General features: G+C 42.2%; 1 protein-coding gene across 2 annotated transcripts in view; it reads left to right on the top strand.

The window, feature by feature from the left end:
* Rgl1 (ral guanine nucleotide dissociation stimulator like 1) overlaps positions 1-27,961 on the top strand; it is a 159,054-nt gene that overhangs the window by 26,821 nt on the left and 104,272 nt on the right. Inside the window, exons 1-2 of one of the 2 annotated variants that reach the window (XM_042674285.1) lie at positions 11,227-11,392; positions 12,398-12,508. In XM_042674285.1, the coding sequence (XP_042530219.1) occupies positions 11,366-11,392; positions 12,398-12,508 (138 nt within the window). In that variant the 5' untranslated portion in view covers positions 11,227-11,365. Of the gene's footprint in view, positions 1-11,226; positions 11,393-12,397; positions 12,509-27,961 lie in introns of those variants that run through there. The other variant, XM_042674286.1, reaches the window with a different exon arrangement.

The following is a 27,961-nucleotide window of genomic DNA, read 5'->3' as shown; positions in this document are numbered from 1 at the left end:
GGTGACATAAGCCTTGTCTATTGGTCCTCTGATCTCTTAATATCAGGAGACCCACACCCTGCCTTTGTCTTTGATTTTGCCATGCCTCGCACAGGGCCTGATGTACAGAAGGCACTCTGTAAATGCTCACTGCATGATAATAAATAGGTAAAATACCAGAACAATTTCAGAATCAGAGCATGTGCCTATGAGTACATCCTTGTAATGTTGTAGTTCTCTCACCTTTACTGATTTCTATTCAACAGATATATCACTTGGGATATAGGTCCAGGTGCTTGTTACAGAGACTAAAATATATACTAAGTTAAACAAGAAAACCTTCTTCTTTGCTCTCCAACAGATAGGCTGTCACAGACTGGTTTATCAGCTCTATTTGCATGAGGTAGTGAGCTGTCTTTATTCTGCTGCTCTGCCATCATACCCTTGACTTCATTGTTGCCAGTCATAGCAAAATCATTGAAGTTCCAATTTGGTCCTGGAATTCTGCACCCAAAGTCACCTTAATTTCTTCTGGTCCTTGACATTGATTTTGGATTCCCCAGGGCAGCCAGAGTCTGGAATGGGTGTATAGACACCATCAAATTGAAGTATTTATCACTCTTGCCCAGTTTTTATTTTACGCCCAAGGCTTCTCAGGCAGGGGCCACTGAAAACTTAGGCCATTGGGCATTTGTGCAAGAATCCCAGCAGCTCCTCATGCTATGGTAACGGTCTTGAGTCAGTGGTGGTTTCCTAAGGCTCAGGCCACACCAATTGTAAAGTAAGGGAATTCTGGCAAGCTATAGAATAAATTTCTTTGACCAATATTAAGTAATGCCTATTTGGCTATAAGAAAAAAAATTACCATTGTATTATTATCTCTTTATGGTGCCTTGCCGTTTGGCTTCTGTTGAGAGAAACTATTATGTTTTTAAAAAATACTTTTTTTTCATTGTAAAAATACTGTACAGAGGGGTTACAGTTACCTGAGTAAGGTAATGAGTACATTTTCTATCCAGCATTGTTGCCTCCTCCTTTGTTTTTCCCCTACCATCCTTTCCTTGCCCACCTCCCCAACTACTACTCCCCCCAACTATTAAGTTTTTATGCCAGTCTTTAATGTTAGAGTTGAAACCTAGCCTATTCTATCAGTTTAGTTATTTTTGACACCTTTCTCTCTCCATCTCTCCCCATCTCCTTCTTTCCCTCCCACTGGAGAAGGAAAGGAGGAGAATAGAGGAAATTCTTTGGCAGCTTTGAGGGGCAGGTGTGTACTCACCTAATAGAATTTCCATAACGCAAGATAACAACCCTCCCCACCTCTGTCCTTAAGCAAGTATGTTTGCAGTTTCTTGGTAGACCAAACAGGGTTTACATGAGTTACTAGGAGATAATTCTGCCAACAGAACAGGAAAATAACAAGAACCAAAGATCTGTTTAAATTTGTTCCTGGCAAAGGCAATATATGAGATATTTTCTGACTTTTAAAAAGATAGTATCTGATGGAGAGTCCACAATTGGTTTTCTAAAATGGTAGAATTCACTTTTCTTTGTGTTTTGGTGTGTCTCTGTGTTTTCGAGTCTCTCTGGGTGAGCCATTAGCATATTTGAAACACTTTGGTTCATTTTTATTCAAATTAGATTTCCATCGTATAAGTTTTTCTTCTCTTTCCACCTTCCCCAAAGTTCTCCTTTAAGGCAGAAACTTTCCATTCTTGGTTTCATCCAAAAGACAAATATTTCTGGGAAAACACTAGGTTTAAGCTATTCAGCAATTCTAGTGTTATGTAACTGACCACACTAAGACTTTCAATTAACTTGGGTTACATTTTGTTGAAGAGTGTCACAGAATAGAATAACTGATTATCCCTTTTTTTCACAGCTTTTGTTTGTGTTTAAAATAGGGAAAACTATCTTATGATAGTGGCAGAATATAAAGCGGGAAACATGTTTGAAACATTAAAAAGCCCATAGACTGTATTCCAAAACTTTCTTGAGTTTGAGAATTTTTAAGTATAGTGAGCTTTCCTTTTGGCATCAATTACCATAACACGAGATCTCTTGGTTCTTTTTCCTTCTCTGCTCTCTCAACATGTTTGTCTTTCCTTCAGTGGTCTGCACACAGTGAAACTATTCCACAGACGGAAGAATGGTGTGAATCCAGTTTGCAATAACCTCCTGAATGTGAGCTCACTCACCAGCCACCATTTTCCTTTCTGTCACTGCAATAGCTCTATTTCCTTTCACGCCAGGACTGACATGATTCTATTTTACAAAGCAGAATTTTGTCCCAGTTTCTCGTTACTTTCATGTCCATACCAAAGTCCTATTGTTCCAGTCTTAAAAACCATGGTTTATGTATATATATGTATGATGTATGTATGTATGATGTATGTATGATGCATGTATGATGTATGTATGTATGTTTTGCAGTTCCTGCTCTTTTTTTGGGCACATCTTCTACCGTCAGCTTGCAACATTTATATTTCCTCTCAGATTTACTTCTTTATTTTAGAACTCTTAAGTATTTTACTCAGTGCAGGAGTTAATAATTTGGTATATACTTTGATAGACTTTACTCTGAACCTCTCTACTTACCTTAGTATTAGAATTGTATTGTTGACTTTTTTTTTTTGTCGGTCGTGGGGCTTGAACTCTGGGCCTGGGCACAGTCTCTCAGCTCTTCAGCTCAAGGCTAGCGCTCTACAGCTTGAGCCACAGTGCCACTTGCAGCTTTTTCTGCTTATGTGGTGCTGAGGAGTCAAGCCCAAGGCCTCATGCATGCAAGACAAGACTCTACCACTGAGCCACCTTCCCAGCCCTTGACATGTGTTTTTAATCATTTCAAATTATCTTTCTCTTCCTTTCCTTCCTTCTCTCCCTCCATTCTTCCCTCTTTCCTTCCTTGCTTCCTTCCTTCTTTCCTTCCTTCCTTTTTCTCTTTCTCTTTCTCTCCCTCCCTTCTTTCCCTTTTTTCTTTTTGTGGTGCTGGAGATTGAACTCATGGTATCACATCATGCTTGCTAGGCAAGTCCTCCTCTACCACTTAAGCCATGTCCTCAGGCCTCAAAATTATTCTTTAAGAAAAACTAAAAAATATCCATCAGCAGGCTACTTTATCTACATTCACTTTCCTAAGCTATGTGGTCCACTTCTCCAACCAAATCTCATCTCTTTAACTCTTTGAATTTGCCGTGACCTCTACTAGAAGACCCCTCTTTTTATCTCTCAAAGCATGTTTCTCTTTTTCTTCAAAAGTAGCAGTTGACACAGTATCTGTGCAACACATTGCTCTGTCTGCCCTGATCTGGCCATTTAGCTTGCGTTTCTCTGGCTTTGTAAAGTCATTCTTCAATTATTTCATTTATGTCTTTGCTTTGCGTTGCAAGCATAAGCAACTTTAAGATGGAAATGATATCTAAGATTTACATTATTCAACTACAGTTATTAAGCACTTCCTGAATTAGTAACATCTATCATCTATCAGTCTATCTATCTATTTATCTATCATCTATATCTAATTAATCTAGCCATAGTTAGATACTGTGCTAAAGGTTTAATATGGATTATCTCAACTAATTCCTTCTATCAGCCAGTAAGAAAAGTGTTCATATTCCTATCTATCTTCCTCTCTGTCTGCCTGTGTCTGTCTATCCAATTACAGTTGGGTACTGGGTAAAGGTATAAAGCAGATTATCTCAGTTCCTTCTATGAGCCAATAAAGAAGGTATTTATCTTTCTATTTCTTATAGTCTTAGAAGTGTTAAAGTGTTAAAGGAGTCCTAGATTCATCACTTCTGAATCTAGGACTCAATTCTAGATTTCTCTGACTGCGAAGTCATCATGCTTAGCCTCTTGGTTGTATTAGTTCTAGAAAATCTGGGGTCCAGTATCATTCCAACACCATTATTATGAAAAAACAAGGTCCCCTTAGCTGGAAAGAGGATGTAATTTGGCTAATTGCCCAATAACTCGTTGAGAATCTTGGTCAGAGCCCTTGGAGGCATCAGGTTATTACTCATCTCCCCTTTATGGACTTTTATTGCAGGTCACACATCTTGGCATTTTGTCTGGGCCAATTGTTTGTGTTTGGGTTTTTTTAATCAATGTGAAAAATTTCTGACTATGTGTCATTTTTTTCTTTTCCAGAAATCTGTAATTAGATGAGGTAATAATGCTTATTAGGCAATTTACAAACAGTATTCCAGCCTCTTCTCAGGACCGCATCTTCAACAATTAGGGACAGCCACTAACAGTTGGTAAAGTATTACTTGAAAATGTTTGCCATCATGGCCAGAGAAACCTTGACTTTGGCCAGCCATCTGTTCAGTGTTATTTGTTTATATTTCTCCTGTTTTCTTTCTTTTCTTTTTTCCCTGAAAGAGGACAGCCTCTTTTTCAGTTGTAGCAGGTCTGTCTAAAAGTGGCTGATGACTTGCTTGCCTACCTGGGAGAAGCTAATAACAAACAGATCATTGAGAATTTTAGCTCATACCTTAGAGGGTTTCTGTGATTATAAATCACTTTGGTCTCAGAAAATGAAATCAAGTGTCTCCTTAAAAAGTGTTCAAAGGGCCGGGCGCCGGTGGCTCATGCCTGTAATCCTAGCTATTCAGGAGGCTGAGATCTGAGGATCGCAGTTCAAAGCTAGTCGGGACAGGAAAGTCCATGAGACTCCTATCTCCAATAAACCACTAGAAAACCAGAAGTGGTGCTGTGGCTCAGGCGGTAGAGCGCTCGCCTTGAGCTGAAGAGCACAGGGACAGCGCCCAAGCCCAGAGTTCAAGCCCCACAACCAACCAAAAAAAAAAAAAAGTGTTCAAAGGACTACTAACTTCAACCAAGCGCGATGGGCTTTGTACCCTTTGCAAAGTCAGGTTGAAAGTTCAAACAAAAATTAGGTGAATAGGGGTACTCCAGGTGTTTTGATTTATGTTTTAACTTTAGGGTTGGTGATAGAACCCAGAGCCTCACACATACTAACATGCAGTCTGCACCCACTTCTCAATCCCAGTTTTCATAGCTGGAAACAGCCCTAACAGGATGCTCAAATGTTAGGGCAAAGCTGAGCAGGGGAAGTTAATTAGTAAGCAAGATAGCCTGCAAGCCTGAAGGATGTGAGCAGAAGCCTTTTGTAGGGCTGTTTAAAGGAGTGTAAGTAGCTTGCCTTTCACAAGTCTTTGATGTTATTGAAGGGAAGAATTAAAGAGTCGATTTGTTTATGTCCTTTAAACTTTTTTAGGCATCTATAGAATGATGGAAGATGTAGTTTATTAAGAAAATAATGCAAAATGCCTATTATCACTTTCATCCAACCATCTACTAAGAGTGTGTGGGAAAGGTTTTCTAATTATTCTGTGATGTAATGGTTGTAGTAGGTGGAGACAGTTTATACTCAGTATTCTTAGGACGCAGGGGGGAGGCGATGACCACATACTTATTTACCTTCCTTTACATAGTTTTACCATTGCTGTGCTCCTCTTGGGATTGTTTTCTCTGAAACTTTTGCCAGGGCATAAGACATTATACTCCACCATTGAGTTTGAGGCTAACAAAACCAAGGCTTTGTTATTCCTAGCCATCTAGCATTGATCGTGTCATCTTCAAGTCAAGCTTTTCTTCTGATGATCTCATTGAGGTATGAATGATGTGTAGAATGTGGAATTTATTTAGTGTATACAGCTTGGTGAGTTTGAAGTCATTCCACCATCCAGGCACTGATTGTAGTCATCGCCTCCCAGAACTTTCCTCCTGTACCCCATTATTGTTCTGCGTGGGTATATTTATGTAACATCTACTCTGTTAGAGGATTTTAACTAAACAATGTAGTACTGGTAGCTATAAACACTATGCCAAATAGTACATATCCAGAAGTGACTGCCTTGTATAACAGAAGCTTTGTGTGCTTTGACCATTACCTCCACTTCTCCCCACACCCTGCTAGACACCAGCATCTTACTCTTTGCATCTATTCTGACTATTTCAGATTCCTCATGTGAGTGAGATCATACAGTATCTGTCTTTCTGTGTTTGGCTTATTTCGCATAGCCTGTTTTCTAGGTAACATTAACAGAACTCATAAACAACAGGTTTTCCTTCTTTTTTCAGATGCACTAATATTGTATTACATGCACATTACTTTTTTTCTGAGGGGGACTACTGGGGATTACACTTGGGGCTTCACAAATACTAAGGAAGTAAGAAGCCAGGTGCCGGTGGCTCACGCCTATCATTCTAGCTACTCAGGAGGCTGAGATCTGAGGATCTCGGTTCAAAGCCAGCCTGGGCAGGAAAATCTGTGAGACTATTATCTCCAATAAACCACTCGAAAGCCGGAAGTGGTGCTGTAGCTCAAGCAGTAGAGTGCTCTCCTTGAGCTGAAGAGCGCAAGGACAGCACCCAAGCCCAGAGTTCAAGCCCCATGACTGACCAAAAAAAACCCAAAACAACAAACTAAGCAAGTAAGTACTCTGCCATTTAAATCATGCCACCAGCACTTTTTGCTCTAGTCTGCTTTTCACAAAGGGTCTCATGCATTTACTGTTCCCTGCCTCAGATTGTGATTCTCTTTCCATTTGCCTCCTAGTTTTTTGGGATATCAGGTGTGAGTCACTACTCCTGGCTTATTTTTTGAGCTAGGGCCTCACTAGCTGATTGTCTGTTAGTTAGTGGCCTCAAACTGATTCTTTTATCTCTGCCTCCTAAATAGCTGGGATTATATGCAAAAGCCACTTTATCTGGCCTTATATCACATTAAAATTTATCTTTAAGCAGTTATACAAAAGGGATTCAATTTAACATGGTCAGTTTATGAGTACAATGCATCTTTATCAATGTCACCCTTCCATCAATGTTAAAATGTTATGTCAACATTTTAAATCCATTCATCCACTGGTAGACTTTTAGGTTGTTTCCATATCTTGGCCATTATGAATGGTATTGCAGTAAATATGGGAGTGAAGTTATCTCTTTGAGCTCGTGATTTAAATTCTTCTGCTAACTCTATTTTAATTCTTTTTGAAGAATCACCATCCTGTTTCTTAGTGGTTGTAGCAATCAAAATTCTACTAGCATACTAGAGTTACATTTTCTCAAAATCCTTGCCAACATGTGTCAATCTTTAAAAAAAAAATAAAGCTGGGTGCCAATAGCTCATGTCTGTAATCCTAGCTACTGAGGAAACTGAGAATTGAGGATCAAGATTCAAAGCCAAGTGGGCAGGAAAGTCCATGAGATTCTTATCTACAATTAATCACAAAACAAAACAAAAACAAAACAAAAAATTGCAAGTAGAGCTGTGGCTCAAGGGAGTAGAGTGCTAGCCTTGAGCAAAGAAGCTCAGGGACAGCACTCAGACTGCGTGTAAACCCCAGGACTTGTGTACTCACACATGCACACACGTGTATACATGCACACACAAATAATAATAGCTGCCCTAACAAGTCTGAGGTGATATCTCACTTTGACGTGGTTTATTTTTATTATTAAATTTATTTACTTACTTACTTATTTCTTGGTACTGTATTTGAACTCAGGGCCTGTGCTTACTAAGAAGGCACTCTACCTCTGAACCATGAATTTTTCTAATGATAAGTGATGTGAATCATCTTTTTATTTCCATATACTTGTTACTTTTATGCCTTTCTTCAGAAAAATGACTGTTCAGGTCCTTTGCTCATTTTGATTAGCTGTTGAGTTGCAAAAACTCCTTTAGTAGATTCTAAAAGCTTTGCAGATACTCACTCCTATGCTAAAGGTTGCTTTTCACTCTGCTGGTTGTTCACTTTGCTGTGCAGCAGCTTTTTAGCTTGATGTAGTTCCACCTGTCCATGTTTGATTCTGTCTACTGTGCTTTTGGTATTATATCCAAGAAATCACTGCCAAGACCAAGGTTACGAAGCCTTCCTTTTGTGCTTTTTCTAGGAGTTTCAGGTCTTATGCTTAAGTTTGGTTTATGGTGGGGGGGGGGGGATGGGAGGGAGGGAAGAAGAGAGAGATATAATAAGGGTTCAATTTAATTTTTTTTATATGTGAAAATCCAGTTTTCTTTCTTCTTTTGGAGGCAGGGGACAGTGCTGGTGTTTGAACTCAGGGCCTTCTGCTTGCTAGGCAGGCATTCTACCATTTGGGCCATGCCCCAGGTCAAAAGTTTTTCCAAAACCATGTATTAAAGAGACCATCGCTTCCCCATTGTGTATCCTTGGCACTTCATTTAGGATCAGTTGACCATATATAGTTGGGTTTATTTTATGGCAGTCTGTTCTATTTCATTTGTATTTATAAAAAGTTCCATACTTTTTGGTTATTGCAGCCTTGTGATATGTTTTATAATCACAAACTTGCTTTGGATATTTGGGTTCCTTTGTGATTTCACAGGGATTTTAAGATTATTTGTTCCATTTCTGTAAAAAAAAAAAAAAAAAGAAGTTGGCTTTGGATAGAGATTGCCCTGAAACTGTAGATAGTTTTGAATGGTATGGGCATCTGAAACAGTATTAGAAGTAATAAATCCAGAAATGTTGACAAATACAGAGTTAATTTACAGAAATCAGTTGTATTTCTAGGTATTACCAATAATTTGAAAATGAGATTAAGAAAGCAATCACAGTTAACATAATAAAAAGAGTAAAATATCCAGAAATGACAGTCTATACCTATAATTTAGGTATTCAAGAGGCAGAGGCAGGAGGATCCTGAGGTCAAAGCTAGCCTGGGCTACATAGCAAGACCCTATCTCATTTTTTAATCACAAAAAAATTAGGAATAAACTTACACATGGAAAACTATAAAACATTTTTGTTTTTTCTCTCTCTTGCTCTTGCCTTATTTCTCTGTAAAGAAAGAAGTTTTTCTTTCTTGGGATTGAACTCAGCACCTTGAACTTGCAAACCAGGTACTCTACCACTTGAACCATGACTCCAGCTCCCATTGCTTCTCTTTTTTATTTTTGGTGTTGCCCTGAGTCTTGAAATCAGGGCCTGGCCTCTGTCCCTGAGCTCATTTTTGCTCAAGGCTAGTATTCTAACACTTGAGCCACAGCTCCACTTGTTTTGTGTGTGTGTGTGTGTGTGTGTGTGTGTGTGTGTGTGTGTGTGTGTGTGTGTGTGTGATTAATTGGAGATAAGAATCTCATGGACTTTCCTGAGTGTGTGGGCTTCAAACTGTGATCCTCAGCCTTTTATCTGTCATCTCAGGCCCTGGGAGTTGGGCAATTTGGTAAGTAAATTCAAACTGAGTCATGAATGGCAGATGGGTTTATCCTTTTACAAACTTCCCAGGAATAGTTGAATGCAAAAGTACCTATCAAAAAGCAATACTGACTACATTGCCTGCAGGTGAAATATTTTTAAGTAACTATAAAAACCTTGTAAACTGTAACAGTTTCTATGTAATGAAAAGCTGGCATTCTTTTTGTTGTTGTTGTTATCATTCTTTTTTTTTTTGCAGAAAATGATTTGCACAAAGTCACATACGTTACCAGGTCAAATTCTAATCACTCTTATTGGGAAACCTCTCTTAAATGTGAAGAAATTGAGTGAGGACACTTCAGAGTTCCAACACTACATACAGAAAGCCCCTTCTCATGGAGTCTGGGTCAGGAGAGTTTGGAGGAAGTGCAGTAAGGAGAGGCCAGACATTTTTTTTTAATATATACTACTTATCATGTGCTAGATAATTTGCATACATTACTTCATCCAATCTTCTTTCATCCCATCTACCGATGCGGAAGTGGAGGGGCAGGGGAAGTGGAGACCAAAGGCCCCCTTACTTTAGATACCAGGTGGTCAGCCCAGGGCTTCCTCCACCAGGAAGGGGGAGGGGACATGTGAAACCTGAGAGAAGCCCGGAATGTTTTAGGCTTCCTTGTCCTAAGGAGGCTTCCTGGAAGGAGTGTGGTTAAGAAAAACTGCTTACTTCTGAATTAGAAATTTATAGGCAAAGATCAGCTCAAAGGAGAGGTGAAATTAGGCTTAGAAGTTAACTGTCCCCATTGACCTCTTGCAGTTCTCAGTAGCTCCATCCTGTAGGGTTGGGCTGGAGTCCTGAGGTTGTCTTAACCGCCCCAGGAGGTAGGACCTCCAGGAGGCTTTTCTCTGGACACTCAAGACACTCTGTCCTGCTCACAGAATGACTTAGTGTATGTGTGGTTGTTTCTCTTCCCGTCCGGCACCCCTCACCTTAAATCATAAAAACAACCACTTCGACTTGATAAAGAGCGTTCTTCCAGTCACTGAGTCCTGAAGATTCTGCTTGTGCAAAGGGAACTTGATGGATGCCATAACTTGAACACACCAGTGTCCACAGGTTCTTCTGCTTTTCCTTGATACACCCTTTCCATCACTCATTTTGCTCTCCTGGGAACGTGTGTACACTTAACTTTCTAGCTTCTTAGCTCATGGTATACTTATTACCCAAAGCCTAGCACTGTGCCTTAACTTGCCTTACCATGTCATCATCTTCAGTCCCAGCCCAGATCTTTCCATGATGATAAAACTCGTGCCGGTGGTGGTCTTAAGAAGGGCTTTCCCTCAAGTTTTGGTCCCATTGTGTCCTCCACAGTACAGACCACCATCCCCGCCCAGGACCTCTACTGACAGGGACCCAAAACTTTCTGGACCACCGATGGCCCACTTGCCATACTATCAGACCCAGCGAAACCCTTCCCCATTTTATCTCCTTCTCATCACCAAAAGGCCAGCTACTCAGCCCTTATCAGGAGGCATGGCTGCATGAAGTGCTGGCCCATTTTCCTGACAGTTTGCCCTCGCAGCAGGACGGGGTACAGCTCCAGGGCCATGTTTTTGGATGTCCAGGTATCCTCTGCCCTTAATGCAAAACTTCTAGGCTTCGCTCACTGATTTAATGAAACTAAAGAGACAAGGGACCTTTAAAAGAAGCACTTGGGACCCTGGCGTCTCTACATTCCGGTTTAGCGCAGGAAGCAGAAGGCGGACAGCCCGCCACCCCCCACCGCACTCGGCCTGTTTTGGCACCTGGTGGCCTCCAGGGGAAGCCTGACAAACTTAAAAGGGTGACTTGGCCATCCCGGCGGCGCCAGCGAGAAGATTTCGCGCTGACTTTGGTCCCTGGGATGGAAGAAAGGGAGAGTGCGCTCGCAGGCACAAACAGGAAAGCCTGACATCACGGAGGGGCGTGGGGAGGAGTCTGCTCCCCGCTCCAGGCTCGCTGGCTCGCTCGCTGCGCTCCCTTTGTGGCCGGAGTCGCGCGCACCGGCGGCGGCGGGGCGGCGCGGCAGCGCGTGTGTGTGCGCGGCGGCCGCTCGGGATCGGGATCGGGATCGGGACCGGGACCGGGACCCGACGGGGACTGGGCCTCCGAGCAGGGCGCATCATGAGGCGCGCGCGAACCGGAGAGAAAACTGAGAATGAAATTGCTTTGGCAAGCTAAAATGGTAACGAGAGTTCGCTGCCTTCTTCTCCGAGCCGGGCATCCTCGCCCGCTTTCCCGGGGCGGGCTTCACTCTCCGGGGCCGGGGACCCAGCCGGGCGCTCCCGGGCTTAGGAGCCGCGGCTCGCGCAGCCCGCTCCCCCGCGCCGTCTCCCGGTAAACCATTGCCTCCTCTCCCGGCCGTCGCCCGGACCTCGGGGTGCCGGCGGGGAAGTTGGTAGAAGGAGCTGTGGGTCGGGGGAAGCGCCCGCCAAGCGCGCTCTCGCCCGCAGCTCTTTAAACCCCGACCTAAGCTTTCGCTGGCGACGTGGAACCCCCGGGGGTCGCCCGCTGCCCGCGCGCAGTCGGGGCTGCACCGGGATGTGTTGCTTTTTCTGCACTTGCCAGATTCTTTTACGGAAATAAAAACTTTCCACCCCCGCTCACTTTTTGGATTCCAAAACAATAAGAAAGGGGTGGAGGGGGGAGATGCAAGCCATTTTACTTCCAAAGGAGTGAGACTTTTGGCATTTTAAACACTTGTTTGTGTCTTGAGTCGAAGTGCAGTTTGCTCACATGATTGAGTCACTTTAAAAAGTATCAACTTTTTTTTTAAAAAAAACAAATGAGTTATTTTTTTTCTTTTACTTCAGGGGAAAAGTTAATCAGGAGTAAACTACAGTTGTTGCTGTAGCTTTTATTTTTAATGAAAAGGAAAAGATTGAAAAGAAACCAAGGTAGGTGAGCGAGTCTAGGAAAAATAAGAAAATGGCAAAGTCGGGGCATCCTGATACCCCAGGAAGGGGCTCTGGGCCAAGAAAATCTCAGCGTTCACTCTGTCGCAATGTGCCTTGGATTGCTCTCATTGAAATCTTGATTTTGAACAGCCCAGCTTGTGCCTCCTGTGCTCCTGGAGAGCAAGCGACGCAGCTGGTATAGATTGTGGTTAGCAAGGAGGAAAAATAATAACTTCTTTTTTTTTTTTTCTCCTTCTTCTCCTTCTTCTTTCTCTTTATTCTGTCCCTGGCAGAGCTCGATTCAGGACTGGGGTGAAGAGGTAGAGGAAGGAGCTGTTTATAATGTCACCCTCAAAAGAGTCCAGATTCAACAGGCAGCCAATAAAGGCGCAAGATGGCTTGGGGTGAGTAAAGCCACAGCGATGGTGAACTTTGGAATTTCAGAATCTGTTGGTCTGTGAATATTATTTTAGCAAAGGCAGTGTGTTATTTTCCCTTTCCGTTTTTCTTCTTTTGGCCTTGAAAAGGAAACTACTAATGACCAAAAGCTTGCAACTTAGTAGCACAGGTCTGTTTTTGTACTGGCAGTCTTTTCCAAAGCATCTTCTCTACTTTTGTTAATAATTCAGAATCTCGGAGAAACTTTTCAAGGTATCTGACAAATAGGTTAGGTAAGGAGTGGCAGAAAGGGACACAGAAAAATAGCAGCCCTTGGTCAGAGAAGAGTCATAAGCAGGGGGTGTCCAGATGGCATCTGTCCCCCCCACCCCGTCACCTATTGCTGAGAGCACTCTCTCCCCTGCTTCTAGGATACCCAGAATCCTCAGGGGTCAGACCATTCCAGACCTGATTCCTCAGAGGGGTAGCAGTGTCCCCAGGGTGATCTCCTTTCTATTAGCCCACAAGGAGACAACTGTAAGCTTAGTGCCCACGACGTCCCATGTTGAGTGTGAACAGAGGGGGACTTTGGAAACATGCTGCTTCCAAGAACAAGACATTCCCACTGAGCTTCTAACTATCAGGTAGGGTCATGTGAGTTCTTAATTTGCCCAGTGGATCTTTCAACACATCTCAAATCAAGGGACTGTGCAAAATGGAAAGCCTGGTGACTGGATCACTACCTTGGGCTGGCGTGAACTGGTAAAGGATGAAGGAACTCTCAGCTGGAGATAGAAGTCCACCTCCAGGAGGGCAGTGAGAAGTGGCACAGGAGCCTCAGAAAAGAACACACTAGCTGGTCGGACATAGGGATGGAATGTGCTTTGACTCTGACCATATTCTAGCGACATCCAAGCTTAGGTACATTCAAGACTAGGTAACTGTCTCCAGCTTCCCTGGCTTCGAAATTTCACAAAATTCCCAATGTTTGCAGCAGAATCCATGTGGGAAGTTCCCAGGGCCTCATGTGAAGTGTAGAAACATCATGTGACTCGTAAGTCTTGGCATTGAAGCTAGGAGAACCAGTAGCCATCTCTGCCCCTGCCATGACTGCAGACACAGCTCTTCTATGCTTCGGCTTATTGCTACAGTACTGGGCACGAGACACCACCTGCTAAGACAGGAAATTGTTGGTGACACTGCAAGTATGGTCTTTGAAGGAATTTTTCTAGTGAAAATAAGAGAGCTTCATTTATCAAGCACGAGTCTTCCTTAGAAAATGATCTTCAAGTTACTCCTGTGCATTGCAGCAGACCTACCTGACAGGGGGACCAGAGCTAGCTGTCTGGATCAGTCAGCACTTGGCTCTTTGTGGTTGTGTATATGTGTTGTGTTTAAATGTAGTGTTGGTGTGGTTTGGCCTGTCTGGCTATTTCTGACTGATACACGTGCTCTGAACCTTTGGCCTTCAAATAGCTATTATGCTTTCTGCTGTTGAGTTGCTCTCCTCTTCCTAATGAAACTAATGTGTGGAAGACAGTTTTTTTTAAAGCCAAATAACAACAGTAATAAATGCAGTGAGGGAAAAATGTAAGCTCTATACACATAACCTGTCATTCATTTAGCTATCGGTGGTTATTTAGTAATTCTCACTAATTGTTCTGCTCTTATCTCCCCACCTTCTGAGTTTTCTCAAATTTTTAGCATTCTTAGGTGGTTGACCCTTGATTTTTATTTTTATTTTTTAGTATGTAAGATTGATGCTAGATGAAGCTGGGTGTGGTGGCACATGCCTCGCATCCCTGCTATTGTTGAGAAGGATAGAGATAGGAAGATTGAGAGCTGAAGTTCTCCAGGGCAAAAGTGTGAGCCCCTAAATGAAAAACAAACTAAAAACACAAAGATTATGAGTATGGCTTTAGCATGAGGTCTTGAGTTCACCCCTAGTACTTAAAAAAGAGAGAAATGGAAATTGTTTCTAGTCGAAGGAGAAATAGCTGTTCTCTCCCCATTTCAACACCGTGCACAGCACATTCTCATAGCTCCAGCCATGCTCCCTGTCTGTCAGTCCTGAGAACTCCTCACCACTGAAACCCCTTGTTTTTGTCTCTTAGGTGTCCTATGTGACAGCTCTGTTTATGTCCTAGAAAATTCCAGACTTAATATGACTCAACCAATTGAGCCGTAGTCATTACAAAACCCTTTTCTTTGGGACTCAGTGGCTTCCTGGTGTTTGTTTTGCTACATTCCAGTACCCTACTCAGAATCCTTCCAATTAACCAGTTTTAGAGTTAACAAGAGATTGAGGAGAGGAGGATATGTCATACTTATTGAAATATGACAATGACTTTGTGGTATTATGATTATGTCTTTTGTTTTCCATGCAAGGAAACTAACCCAGAAAGGTTAAGTTGCTTTGCAGAGTCACATAGCTAAGAAATGGTAGAGGCCAGATTAGCACCCAGGTAGGGCTTTTTTGTCTAGAACTATCTAGGACCCTTAGCTATTTCTATAGAAGTAGACAGAACATTGGCTTATAAAAGCAAGCACTATAGAGTGCTTATCTTAGAGGTCCTATCTTGTGTAGACCTGAGGAAATGTGGCTTTCTGGTCCTTTCTGAGCTTTGAACCTTCATTGTGAGATATATTATGAAGCTCTCCACTCTGAACATGTATAACGTGCTCTGACGATGTACGAGATCATGTTGTGAATGAGTGTAGGCAGAGCTTCTTTTATGTCTGTAACACTGTTCAGAAAGACTAAAAGATGGAGTCCAATGTTTAAATTTTCTAGTGCTAAGATCTCCAGAGCATTAACATTCAATTCTGGGAAGCATAGCAAAATAATTACACATTCTCAGATGTGAACTATCATGGTACGATAGTTCACTATCATGTGAACTATCGTGAAGTGCTTGATATTTTATTATGTTGCTTGGATTTTGCACTTAGCTGATCTTTAGAAGACCCTATGTGTTAGTTGTCAATTACACCACTAAGTGTGGCCCAGTCCCAGTTTATTTATACATACACTGCTGTCCCGTACATTTGACAGTAGAAGTATGTTGTCAGTTTGGGAAAACCCAGTATTATTAAAATGAGGATGTATTTTCTTTTGTAGTAACATATTAGACTGGGATAATTTTATTCATTTATAGTTCTCATAGAAAAGGAGCTCCAAGTATGTCATGAAATCATAAAATCTCAGGATTGGAAGAGTTTGTGGAGTGTCCAGTAGTTGTTGGGAAGTTAGATGGTCAACATTTGTTACTTGATCCCAACATTGTGGCTGCATATTGATAGTGATATGTAGAAACGAGTTAAAAGATGCCAAGATTGTCTCAAAGTAGGAAAGATACCATTTTTAGGAAGACTATCTAAAGGAACAGTAGAATTCAGGGAAGGGGGTGGGTATCTTCAGAACAGAACAGACTTAGGAGCCAGAAAAATGTATCAAATGTAAGAAAAGATGAACATAGCAATATTTGTTTCACAGACAGGCTTATTAGTGCCAGGCCAACTCTTCAAGGTTTGTGGGATGTGGAGAGGTCAACGGATGGTCTCATGGCTTTTCTCAGTTCTGTACTTCTGGGCTCATGTGGTCCTTGTGGTGGGACCCTCTGTCTCCCTGCTTGTTTAGTATCTGTCACACTGTTTCCGTATGGGCTTTTGATGGATATTTGATGGACTGAGTTGAAAAGCTTGATAGCTAAAGACAGTGAAATAGGACAGAAAGATGCAGGATATAAAAACAAAGGGAACTGGGAATCTGATATTGAGCCCAGTGTTTAGGTGAACTGTGGCCAGTTGGAGGGTTCTGTGATTGCAGTGGTAAGTAAGCATTTGCAGCACTCTCTCTGGGCTGAGAAATTGACTCTCACTTGTCTATGCCATTTGCATTGACTTTACCTAGCATTTTGGTAGGGTTGTTGTCCATGTTGCCTTCATAGAGTTATAGTTCATGACTTCTCATTTAAATTTACTTCTGGGAATTCTCTTTGGTCCTCCAAGTCTGAGTGAGTTGTCTCTTCTCTGTTATTCTAGAGTATTCTGTATCTCCATATCATGAGTTTACCTCATTCTCTTGCATTTGCTTGTGTGTTGGGCAGAAACTCAATAAGTGTTTGTTAAGTAAACGGTTCTGAACTTCACCCTTCTTTGGGAAACTGATATGGTCTTGATAAATATGAACATATGGCTCCTTCTTATGGAACACAAAATCAGCATGAAGATGTTGGCTTATAAGAGGAGAAGAGAGCATGGGAGCAAGAAAAATCAATTAGGTAATGATTACAGCTGTCTCAACATTCTTTCTGGAACAAAGCAGGGCACAAACAGAAGTACTGATTATTCATTTTAACAAAAAAATTCCTCAGTGCCTTTAAAAACCAGGAGGCCCATTTGTATTTGTCTCATTGCTGAACAGTGAAGATAGGAAGGCAATGCATGAGTTAAAAAGTGTTGGTGAGCTTGACAACTATGTGTGGTTGGAAAGTGCAGGAGCGGGATTTTAGAATTGTAACAAGATAAGCCCTAGAGGAGCCTGGCGTTTACAGCTGGTCATCCTTGTTTTCATCTGGAACTCAGGCCAAGGGTCTGCACTATTCCTGTCTGTTGGAATGTTTAATTTAGGCTTTACAAAGTAAGCTTCAAAATTTAAAAACCATCTGTAAATGAAACGACTGGTGTTTATCATTTGTCTTGGGGAACATGTTTTTAAAATAATTAGTCCAATAATATGGTCAATAGTACTAATCAAGAAAATAGAGCAAATTTGAATCGCCTGAGATACTGTTATTACATTGGTGCCTTTCACTGTTTTTACAATCTATTAGGATCCATGTGAGAACAATGCAACACCTAATCAAGAATATCTATTTCCGTTCATAAGTCTACAGAATATCAAATTGTGTTTAAAATACATCTACCCAGCAAATAACATATATAATTAACTTTTTTATACTTGCAAGTATGCATTTGATTAAAAATTAATATTATGAGCACGTTCTCATTTCTATGAAGTTATAAAGTAAAAAGCTTCTTGGAGTTTTTGTTGTTGCTGCCATTTTGTTTTGTTTTGATTTTGGAGATAGAGTCTTTACTGGGTTGATCTTGAACTCATAATTCTTCTACTACCTCAGCCTGCTTATTGCTGCAATTACAAGCATAAGCCACTTTGTTTGCCTCTGAAATTTAAATTACATTTTAGCACTTAGTTGGGGGTCTGTCCCATACCACTTGTTTTAATTTCTTTTGTTTATGACATATATTTCCTTTTAAACTTTATTGTCCTAAATAATCAGAGCCTTACAGAAACTGTCATACATATTTTTTGATAAAATGTGCAAAGACCACTAAGTAAAGCATTAAGATTTCCATCATGATGTAATTTTGCAGTGAGAATATATTTTTATAAACAGAGCAAGAAAAGGATTGGAAGTGGGGCAAGATAACAGCTGTCATTCTCTTAGACTCAGCTAGCTTCTTGTGGATTGCCAGTGGGTGTGGCTAGCTCTGTAGAGTTGATCTGGAGTTTGCTGGGGTTTCTGGGTCATTCACGGGTAGACACATCCAGGAAGAACTCCCCCACTGTGGTTGCATGTCTTCTGGATTTGAGCCTGCTGACATCTCCTTGGATACATCCACCTATTCACCAACAGCTCACTTGTTGAATACCGGGGACAGAGTTAGGTGAGACTACTTTGCTTTGAAGTGGGAAATGGGAGTCCCAAGGTTAAGCTGATTACAATCTATTGTGGTAAGAGTGGGGGACCCTGCAAGAGGTCACTGGCATCAGAAGGGACAGAGGGTGGACTGTCCAGGGAAGAGGTGGCACAGCAGAGTGGCTCCTTCAGGCAACTGAGGAGGAGTTAAAAGTGGGTATGTGGGGCACTGGGGTTCACTTTCCAGGGAGCCAGTCACTGGGAAGCGAGTCCCATGTGATACTCAACTAGGGGAAGGCAAGGTTTGGATTAAGGAGACCTCCAGGTGGTTGTTCAGGCATTAGAAGAATTAGGAGAAACAACCTGCTGACCCTGTACAGGATGGAGGTGTGTAGAGAGAAGAGGGGGAAGGGAGAAGGGGCTGGAGAAGGGAGAGGGAAAATGAGAGAGATGGAGGGAGGGAAGTAAGAAGGGAGGGAGGGAGGGAGGGAGACTGTGCAGAGAGTAGATGGGGGAGAAGAGGGAGGGACCATCATGGAGATTGATTATACAGGGAGAAGGAGGAGGAGGTGTGGCCACAGCAGAAGTGGAAGTGACATCAGAGCCTCCCACTGCCCCCAGGTGCGCCAGTTACCTGGGTGACAGATGCTGGGCCAGAACTTCTAGGGAGGGGCACCTGTGCACCTAGGGAAAACAAAGGGAAGGGGTCATTTTTCACCTCGTGGACCTAACAAAAGGGACAAGGGACAAATAGAGGGAAAGTGACAGGAAAGGGACCTAGAAAGCAAGGCACGGGGGCCACGTCCACAAGAGCTGGGGCTCTCAGTTCTGGCATTGCCAAGCCATAGAAGTGGCTTCATAGCTGGGCGCTGGTGGCTCAAGCCTGTAACCCTAGCTACTCAGGAGGCGGAGATCTGAGGATCGGGGGTTCAAAGCCAACCAGGGCAGGAAAGTCCATGAGACTACCAGAAAACTACCAGAAACTACCAGAAAACCGGAAATGGCATTGTAGCTCAAGTGGTAGAGTGCTGACCTTGAGCAGAAGAGGATAGTGCCCACTTGAATACTGGAACAGCCAACCAAAAGTTCTAAGACAAAAACAGTTTTAAGCAGAGTGGCAAATGAGATTTGCATTTCTGAGCGATGACAGACAGCTGAAGGGTAGATGTATTGGAAAGGAGCCAATGGAGAAAGGGGACCTTGGAGAAGTCTTCCATGGTAATAAGGTGAAGAAAGGGAGAAGGACCTGAATGGAAACTGGTACCAGGGTGAAGAAGGCTGCCTGGGGGAATGGCCTCAGGTGTAGGAGGGAGGGGGTCAGGGCAGGAGGCAAGAAGGAGGGTTGGGGTAGGCCTGGGTCTTAAGTGCCTGGCTTTCAAAGAGCAGGTCAGCAGAAGCCAGCTGGCTTCCCGGGGGTCAGTGTAACCCTCTTTTTTGGGGGAGCTAAAGGTATTTGGGACTTCAGACCAGGCTTCCTCTGTATAATATATTAGTAAATGCCTCTTTTCCCATGAGAGGAAACACCAGATCCGGGCTTGCCTGATGTGTCATGTCTAGAGACAAAAATCTCAGTTTAGACTCACCAGGAAGAAGGCAGTAAAAACTGCGGGGCTTCTCAGATTCCAGAAAATTCTGCAGAGCCAATTTCTATCTTTTTCTTCTTCTTTTTTTTTCTATCCTTTTCCTTTCAAGTCTTCTGTTTCCCTATAAACTAAACAAATTGAATCTGTAGGTTGGAAAGAGAATAAATATGGAACCCACAGGCTCTGATTACAGAGTTGTATTCTAGACAACATTTTAACTTATAATTGTGTCTTTAGAGACACAAGAAATTTTATGGTTACGTTTCTTCCTCCTCCTTTCTCAATGTCTTTAAACTTCCAGAATCTGTTTATCCTGGCTTCTGACAGCACTGCTCCTACAGGGCTCACTGTGAAGGATAGTTGTTCTCCTAGGAAAGACATTTTTTAGTCCTGTCTGATGATTTCCTATTTTTCTTCTACCCCATCTCCATGTCTGTCTGTCTATCTCAGATACTTGTGTACAAACAGCCTAAATACTAAGAAAAAAGTCTTTCACATTTTACTTGTTAGGATTTATTGCATCTTTGTAATATACTGTTGTGTATAATCAATCAAAACTTGACTTGGTTATTACTGTTATTTGCCTGATTAACTTTACCATGAAAGCAGCCTTTAGTTGTTTTTAGTTTTTAAAGAATAAAAATGGAAGAAGAAAAGGAGCTTACAGCATCAGGAGGAGACTTTACCTTGTAGGAAGTTCAACTTTTTTTTGGGTCAGTCATGGGGCTTGAACTCTGGGCCTGGGCGCTGTCCCTCAGTTCTTCAGCTCAAGGCGAGCGCTCTACCACTGGAGCTACAGTGCCACTCCGGTTTTCTAGTGGTTTATGGGAGATAGGAGTCTCACAGTCTTTCCTGCCCAGGTTAGCTTTGAACCCCAATCCTCAGATCTCAGTCTCCTGAGTAGCTAGGATTACAGGTGTGAGCCACCAGTGCCCAGCTGGAAGTTCAGCTTTATGCAGAGAAAAATCACTGAAGGCAGATACTGTTGCTTATCCTTGTAGAAACACTCACTCCTTCTCACTGATGTAGCAGTGTGTAAGGCTCTGATGATGTGTGTCTCTGCTTACAATGGTTACTTAAAGCTACTTTCTCCTTTATACCACCCAGCCAAAGACTTCGAGGGTAACCGTGGTGGTAATCATTGGTTCTAGATTCTTTAGATCCCTTAAAAACATCGCATTACCCTACATTGTCTAGTCTTCTATTGCTTATGCCATATATTTGAATTCCATTGGTCCATATATTTGAATTCATTACAACATACTTTATCTTAACCCATATTAGTTTCCCCAGAAGCTTCCTCTACGTTTGTTCTAGTCTGCAAACTATTGAGGAATTCAGCTCTTTTCCTTTATATCCTGCGGATTTAAATACTTGTCTTCATCTTTTATAAGAGTGAAGCCAGCCAGTGCAGGTAGCTCATGCCTATAATCCTAACTACTCAGAAGGCTGAGATCTGGGGATTACAGTTCAAAGCCAATGTGAACAGCAAAGTCCATGATAGTATCATCTCCAGTTAACCAGCAAAAAGCTGGAAGTGGAGCTGTGGCTATAGAATGCCAGTCTTCAGTGAAAAAGCTAAGGAACAGTGCCTACGCTCTGAGTTTATGCCCCAGTACCAACCCCAAAGAAAAAAAAAGAAAATGAAGGAAGACAGTGCAGAGTCTTCTAGTTCATAATTTTAAAAGGCCAACCCATTTCCCTGAGTCTGACTGCAGCTTCTCTGCTAGGAATTCTTCCCTACTTCCATGTATCCTTGGGCTATAACTTCTGTCATTCTGTCACTGCAGGTGGACAATGTTCATCCAACGAAAGACCATTTAATGGCTACAGGTAAAAGTGCTGAAGCCAGATTAGACATTGGCTAAAAATAAAATGCTTTAGAGTTGTGCCTTTTCCTAGTTAAAATTGCAACACTTGGAGTTGTTTATTGAGATAACTGATAGACCTAAATAGAAAACTCAGGAAAACGGAAGCATTTGGTTAGTTTGTAAAGTCCAGGGTAAAGATTTGCCACTTCTGTCCAAAGGTTGACTCCTCCTAAGTTTAGAACACAATAAACAAGGCTGTTTCAAGTCACTCCATCAAGCATTAACAGGACCCAGAGCCATTAAGGCCTGATTGGGGAATTAGGTCAGAGTTCTTTCTGTTGGCTCAGAGGTCCTAGGATCTGCATCCCATCCCCCACTCCCCCAACCGGACTTCTCTTCCTTTTTAGGGTTATTTTAAGCAGGGGTCCAGGGAAGAAATGTAGTCTAGGGCACTGGACAAGAACCTGCACTTTGGAACCAGACAGATCTGAGTTCAAAACTCACCTCTGTACTTGTGAGTTTTGTGTTGTGGACTTGGGCTGAAAGGCCACATAACTTCTCTAAGCCCGAATTCCTTGTAAAGTAGGGAAAGTTGAAAGTGCCAGAACTACCCTGGCGGAATTGCTGTGGTTTGTACATACAGGAGTTAGCAGGCAAAGTGCCTAGGATCTGGTGTGCCCTCACCTCAGTGGTGGGATTCAGTGTCAGTCTCCTCTGTCAGACCTTCTCTGTCATGGAGCCTGTAGAGACTGGGCTAGTTTTCTTACATGGGCCTCTGGAGCTGGGAGTTACACGTCATCCCAGGTTGTATGGCTAACACATAAGAATGGGAAGGTTTTAGAACATACTCATTTCTGATATCACTTGCTCCCATCTCTCTATTTTACACACTTGAGAGGATGGCGGGGCTTAGGGATCCTGGTTTAACTGAAGTATTGCCTCCTCTCTGCTTGCCTGCCTGCCTGCTTGCCAGTGAAAGGCTGAGTGAATGATGTTTCAGGCCACAAGGTTTTCCGTCTCAAAGTCCTCCAGGTTTTCTAGATTTGTTGGTGTTCATTTCTTTCTGGGTGCTGGTGGCTCATGCCTGTAATCCTAGCTACTTAGGAGGGTGAGATCTAAGGATTGTTGATCAAAGTGAACCCAGGCAGCAAAGTCCATGAGACTCTCATCTCTAAGTAACTACCAAAGCCACAAGTGGCACTGTGGCTCAGATGGTAGAGCACTAGCCTTGAGCCAAAAAGCTCAGGTCTAGCTCTCAGTTCTTGACTTCAAGGACCCAGGACTCATGTGCGCACATGTGTGCACATGCACGTGCACACACATACACACAAATTAACTTTAAAAAATCCATTTATCTAACAGTGGGCCATATGCTGCTGATGGAGAAAAAAGAGAGGCTAAGCAACAGTTCCTTTTAAAATTTAGTGTGTGTGTGTGTGTGTGTGTGTGTGTGTGTGTGTGTGTGTGTGTGTGTGCGCTGCTCTTAGGGTTGGATTCAGGTCTTTGTGCCCTTTCTTGCTTGTTGCTAGCACTTTATCACTTGAACCACATCTCCGGCTTGGATTTTTGCTAGTTAATTGGAGAGGAAGTCTTGACGACTTTTTTGCCTGGCCTGGTTTTGAATCAAGATTTTTTTTTCTTCCTTTTTTTTTTTTAATTGTAAAGGTGATGTACAGAGGGGTTACAGTTACATAAGTAAGGTAATGAGTACATTTCTTTTCCAGCAGTGTGACTCCCTCCCTTGTTTTTCTTCCATTTTCCCTCCCCCCAAAGTTGTAAAGTTCATTTCCAACGTAGTATCTAGTGAGTATCACTGTTGCATTTGTTCACTCTTCGTTCCATTGCCCTTCCCCAAGTCAAAAAAACTTATATGCAAGACAGAGGGTACCGAAATAAAAAACAGTGACCATAGGGAATAAACCAGAGGAGAAAAAAAGAAAGACAAAAGCAGTAACTGCAAACAGTACACCAAAAAAAGGAAAAAAAAGAAAAAAATAACAACAAAAAACCCCCTCTTGTTTTCATATCGGGGAGATTGTTTCAGTTAGCATCATTTTTTTTTTTTCTGTTGGTTGTGCGGCTTGAACCCTGGGCCTGGGTGCTATCTCTTACCTCTTCAGCTCAAGGCAAGCATTCTACCACTTGGTCCACAGTGCCACTTCTGGTTTTCTGGTGGTTTATTGGAGATAAGAATCTCACAGACTTTCCTGCCCAGGCTGGCTTTGACCCCAATCCTCAGATCTCAGCCTCCTGAGTAGCTAGGATTACAGGTGTGAGCCACCGGCACCTGGCTTCCATTAACATCTTTTATTTGTATGCAGCTATTGGGCTATTGTGAACCTCTGCTAAGACTATCCTGGGCATATACTAATTATTACAAATGAGGGAAACAATGGAAACTATGTTTCTTTGGGTCTGGCTTACTTCACTTAATACGATTTTTTCCCAAGTCTTTCCATTTCCTTATGAATGGGGCGATGTCATTCTTTCTGATGGAAGCATAGAATTCCATTGTGTGTGTGTGTATGTGATTGTGTGTGTGTTTGTGTGTGTGTGTGTGTGTTTGTGTGTGTATGTGTATCTATACATCTATCTATATATATATATATCATTTTCTTGATCTACTGAGGAGCATCTGGGTTGACTCCATATCTTAGCTATGGTAAATAATGCTGCATTGAACATAGTTATGCAGATAGCTTTAGTGTGGCCTTGTTTATGATCATTTGGGTAAATGCCCAGGAGTAGGATTGCTGGGTCATAGGGGAGCTCTATGTTTAGTCTTTTGAGGAATCTCCATACTGCTTTCCAGAGTGGTTGAACCAGTTTACATTCCTACCAACAGGGTAGTAGTGTTGAATCAAGATCTTTAAAGTCTCAGCCTCTTGAGTAGCTAGAATTATAGGCAGGAGCCACTGGTTAATTTCTGAATTAATATACATTAGTACAAAGAGGAGTTTTATTGTGTATACAGTGTATTTTGAACAAGTTCATACCTTCTGTTATATTCCCATTTCTCCCTTCTTCCCGTCTTTTGCAATCAGTGTTTGGCAAATTTAATTGCATTATCTGTGTGTATGTGTTTGTGTGTAACATAATTTGACCCATTTAAAACTTGCTTGGGAAGCATTATGCTAGTCTTAGTTGGACGTAATTTAAGATGTTAGCAAATTGTACTAGTGCCATAAATTTCCAGCCCTGATTATACACTGGTGATTAGCTCATATACTACTTGAGTCCCAAACCAGTAATGAACTGAATTACTCCTGAGGATGGGATTTTCAGGCTGTCACATGATTTACAAAATCTGTTTCCTGGAATCTCTGAAATAATGGGGAAAATGCCTGTTCTATCCTTTCCTGTGGGTGAGGATCATATGAGTTAATATGTATAAAAGTGCTTTTTAATATATGTACCTCTTAATAAAAACTCATAAATGCATATAAATATGCCAGGTGTTGGTGGCTTATGTCTGTAATCCTAGCTACTCAAGAGGCCTGAGACCTGAGGATCACAGTTCAGAGCCAGCCTGGACAGGAAGGTCTGTGACACTCTTATTACCAATTAACTGTCAAAAGGCTGGAAATGGCACTATGGGTCAAAGTGGTAGAACACTAGTCTTGAGCACAAAAGCTCAAGGATGGTGCCCAGGCTCTGAGTTAGAATCCCAAGATCAGCACATACAGACACAAACGTGCTGTCACTAGGTTTCTCTCTCTAGGTTAGTTGTGAGATTAAATATGCCATTCTCACTGAATTCTGAAGATAATTTCCACAAATATTTGACCTTGAACCAAAATTCTGGTCTCTGACTTCCAAGTAACTGGCATTACGAGGCATGTACCACTATACTGGGCCATTTCCAAGAATGTCTTGCATATGAAAACTCTATTTTCTCTTTCTGGTACTTTTAATTTGCTGCAGATAGGGTGGTAAAGTCAGTGCACTAAGGAATGGAAAGTGCTTCCAGACTTACTGAGCTGCTGGAAAATCAACTGTTGGTTGGAGGCCAGATCAATGTGGGATTTGAACTCATGACCTAATGCCAGAGGCAAGAATGTTACCAGCGGACCTGCCCTGACCCTCATAAGATGTAGGCATTTAGAATGCTTCCTTTGAGCAGCCCTGTTGCTGCTTGCTTTATTGTTTTCCTCCCTCTCCATCTTTTCCTGCAGGGTTCTGGGGGCCTCCCTTTTAGGAACACAGTTTGAAGGTCTATTTTTCTCACTGTCTTTCCATTTGCTTATTACAGATGCTTCCTTCTTGTTTTCCCTCTCTCCCAAGTGAGTTCCGTTTCTTTGTTTTTGTTTTTGTTCTTCCTTCCTGTCCTTCTGGCTTAAAAATACTCTCCAGAGTCTTTGGCTGTGTGGCCACAAATCAGACCTTTCTTCTATTCATAGGGGGTGCCCCAGCGTCCTATAATCGTTTCTTATTTTCTGAAGTGAATTGCACCCCACATCCATTCCCTGTTATCTTGTGTGCCTGTTTTCAGCTGAGTTAGGAACTCACTGACCCTTGTACTCAGAGCTGCAGCTGAAAACGAAGTCTTTGGTACCAAGGAGGCTTAATAAATGATTTGCTCATGTTACCAACAAATCTCCTGCGTGTGTGCACGATGCATGTGTAGCATTCATCTTCATGCACAGCTGACACGGTGTTCCACGGAGCCCCAGGAAGCACTCTTAGGCAGCCTGCTGCACGTGTGGCTGTCACATCACACTTGCTTCTGTTTTGTGACCACTCAAGTATTTCTTAGGGAGCCGAAGTTTGACTCAGCTCTGTCTTCTCGTGTGTTCTTCATCTGGAGTTGCAGGATGATGATGCTTTTTAATAACAAACAACTTTCAATTCAGCATTCAGCTAGACAACTCACATACGAATGCCTGTTTGAGGGATCACTTAGGAAACTTGAGAAGAGTGAGCTAGAAAATGCTAGGCCTGCATTTGCTGCTGCCCTGTGTGTAGTTATAGCAGTAGGGTCGATGGTGCTTTTTCCAGTGGCAGAAGAGAATGTAATGGACCCCTTTGATGGGCCCTCCAGCTCCCCCAGCTTCCCTCAAGGGAAATCCTGAGCTGTAGACTTGGTGATGTGTGGTGAAGTTCATGTTTATATGAAACTCTCTTTTCCTGCCTGCGGATCCCTTATCTTCACAAACTTTACTTACTTCTCAGTCCCCAGCTCAAATGCCCCCCTCTACTCTTACACTTTCCTGAGCACCTCTGAATTAACTATCCTTTTAATCTGGATTTTCTTAGCACTTTATCCAAAGCTCTGCTATAACACTTATCACTGTCTTATTATGATTCTTTTTTTAATTTTTGGGTTCTTTAACTCATCATTTATTTCTCTCTTAGTTCTGGGGATGTGTCTTTTGTGTCTTTTGAGATTTTGTTTAAAAATGTTGAAGTACTTGTACAAGAGTTCCAATTCAACATGTCAGTTTGTGAGCATAATGCATCTTGATCAGTTTCACCTCTTTGATCATTTTCCCCCATCGTTCCCAATCCCACTCCTTCTCTCATTATCTGGCTCCATTTTCACATACGTATATTGACTATATTCAGAGGCAATTAGTATATAGCCGTGGCTGGCTTTGGATATGTGATCCTCCTGTATCAGTTTTCTGAGCATTGTGATTACAGGTGTGTGCCACCATTCCAGGCCCTTAACTGATTTAACAAATTCTTTTTCTCTTTGCCCTATTCATTTGAGTGTCTTGAGGATAGGCCATATTTAATTAATCTTCCTATCCCCATCACAGTGTCTGAAACATAGCTAGAACTTAGTAGGCATCCTAGAAACTGTTTGGCCTTATTTCTACCACAGATAACAACATGTTTCTTTAATGACGTTATTCTTGCTGTCGGTAATGATGTAAGCCCCATTTTTTTTGAAACAAAAAGAAAATGTTGAGGAAATAAGCCAGACTGATTTTACAGCTTATTCTTCAAGCAGGGACACAGCAAAGGAAGATGTTTCTGTTATTTTTGCTTGACCTTCACGTGCGGCCCTGCAGGAATGGTAGCCTTTATACCTGAGATGGCGTGGGATTCAGAATTAATCTCAGAACTTCTTAGGGGTGAATAGGTCTGAGTCATGAGTCAGGAATGGGCCTCTGGGAACCCAGCTTTGAATCTCAAATTATCCTACTTGGGGTTTTCACATATCTCATTATATCTCCATATCTGAGGTCTGTCATTTGCTTCAACTCTGTGTGGCCCCAGTGTCTAGATCAGTCTGGCTTTGCTGCACTTGACACATTTTTGAGGCAGTATCCAGTACCTTCCATGTACACAAGGGAGGTCAGGAGGCAGAAATCAGGAGGATCACAGTTCCAAGCCAACCTGGCAGAAAGTTTGCAAGTTCCCATCTTGCAAGTCTTTTCCTGCGGTTTGTGTTCCAGGTTTGTGTGCTTCTGAGG

This window comes from Dipodomys spectabilis, unplaced genomic scaffold (genome assembly GCF_019054845.1).
Source record: "Dipodomys spectabilis isolate Male_0828 unplaced genomic scaffold, ASM1905484v1 ptg000019l, whole genome shotgun sequence".
NCBI lineage: Eukaryota > Metazoa > Chordata > Mammalia > Rodentia > Heteromyidae > Dipodomys > Dipodomys spectabilis.
Note: the sequence above shows the minus strand (reverse complement) of the source record. Positions and strands in the feature narration are given on the sequence as shown.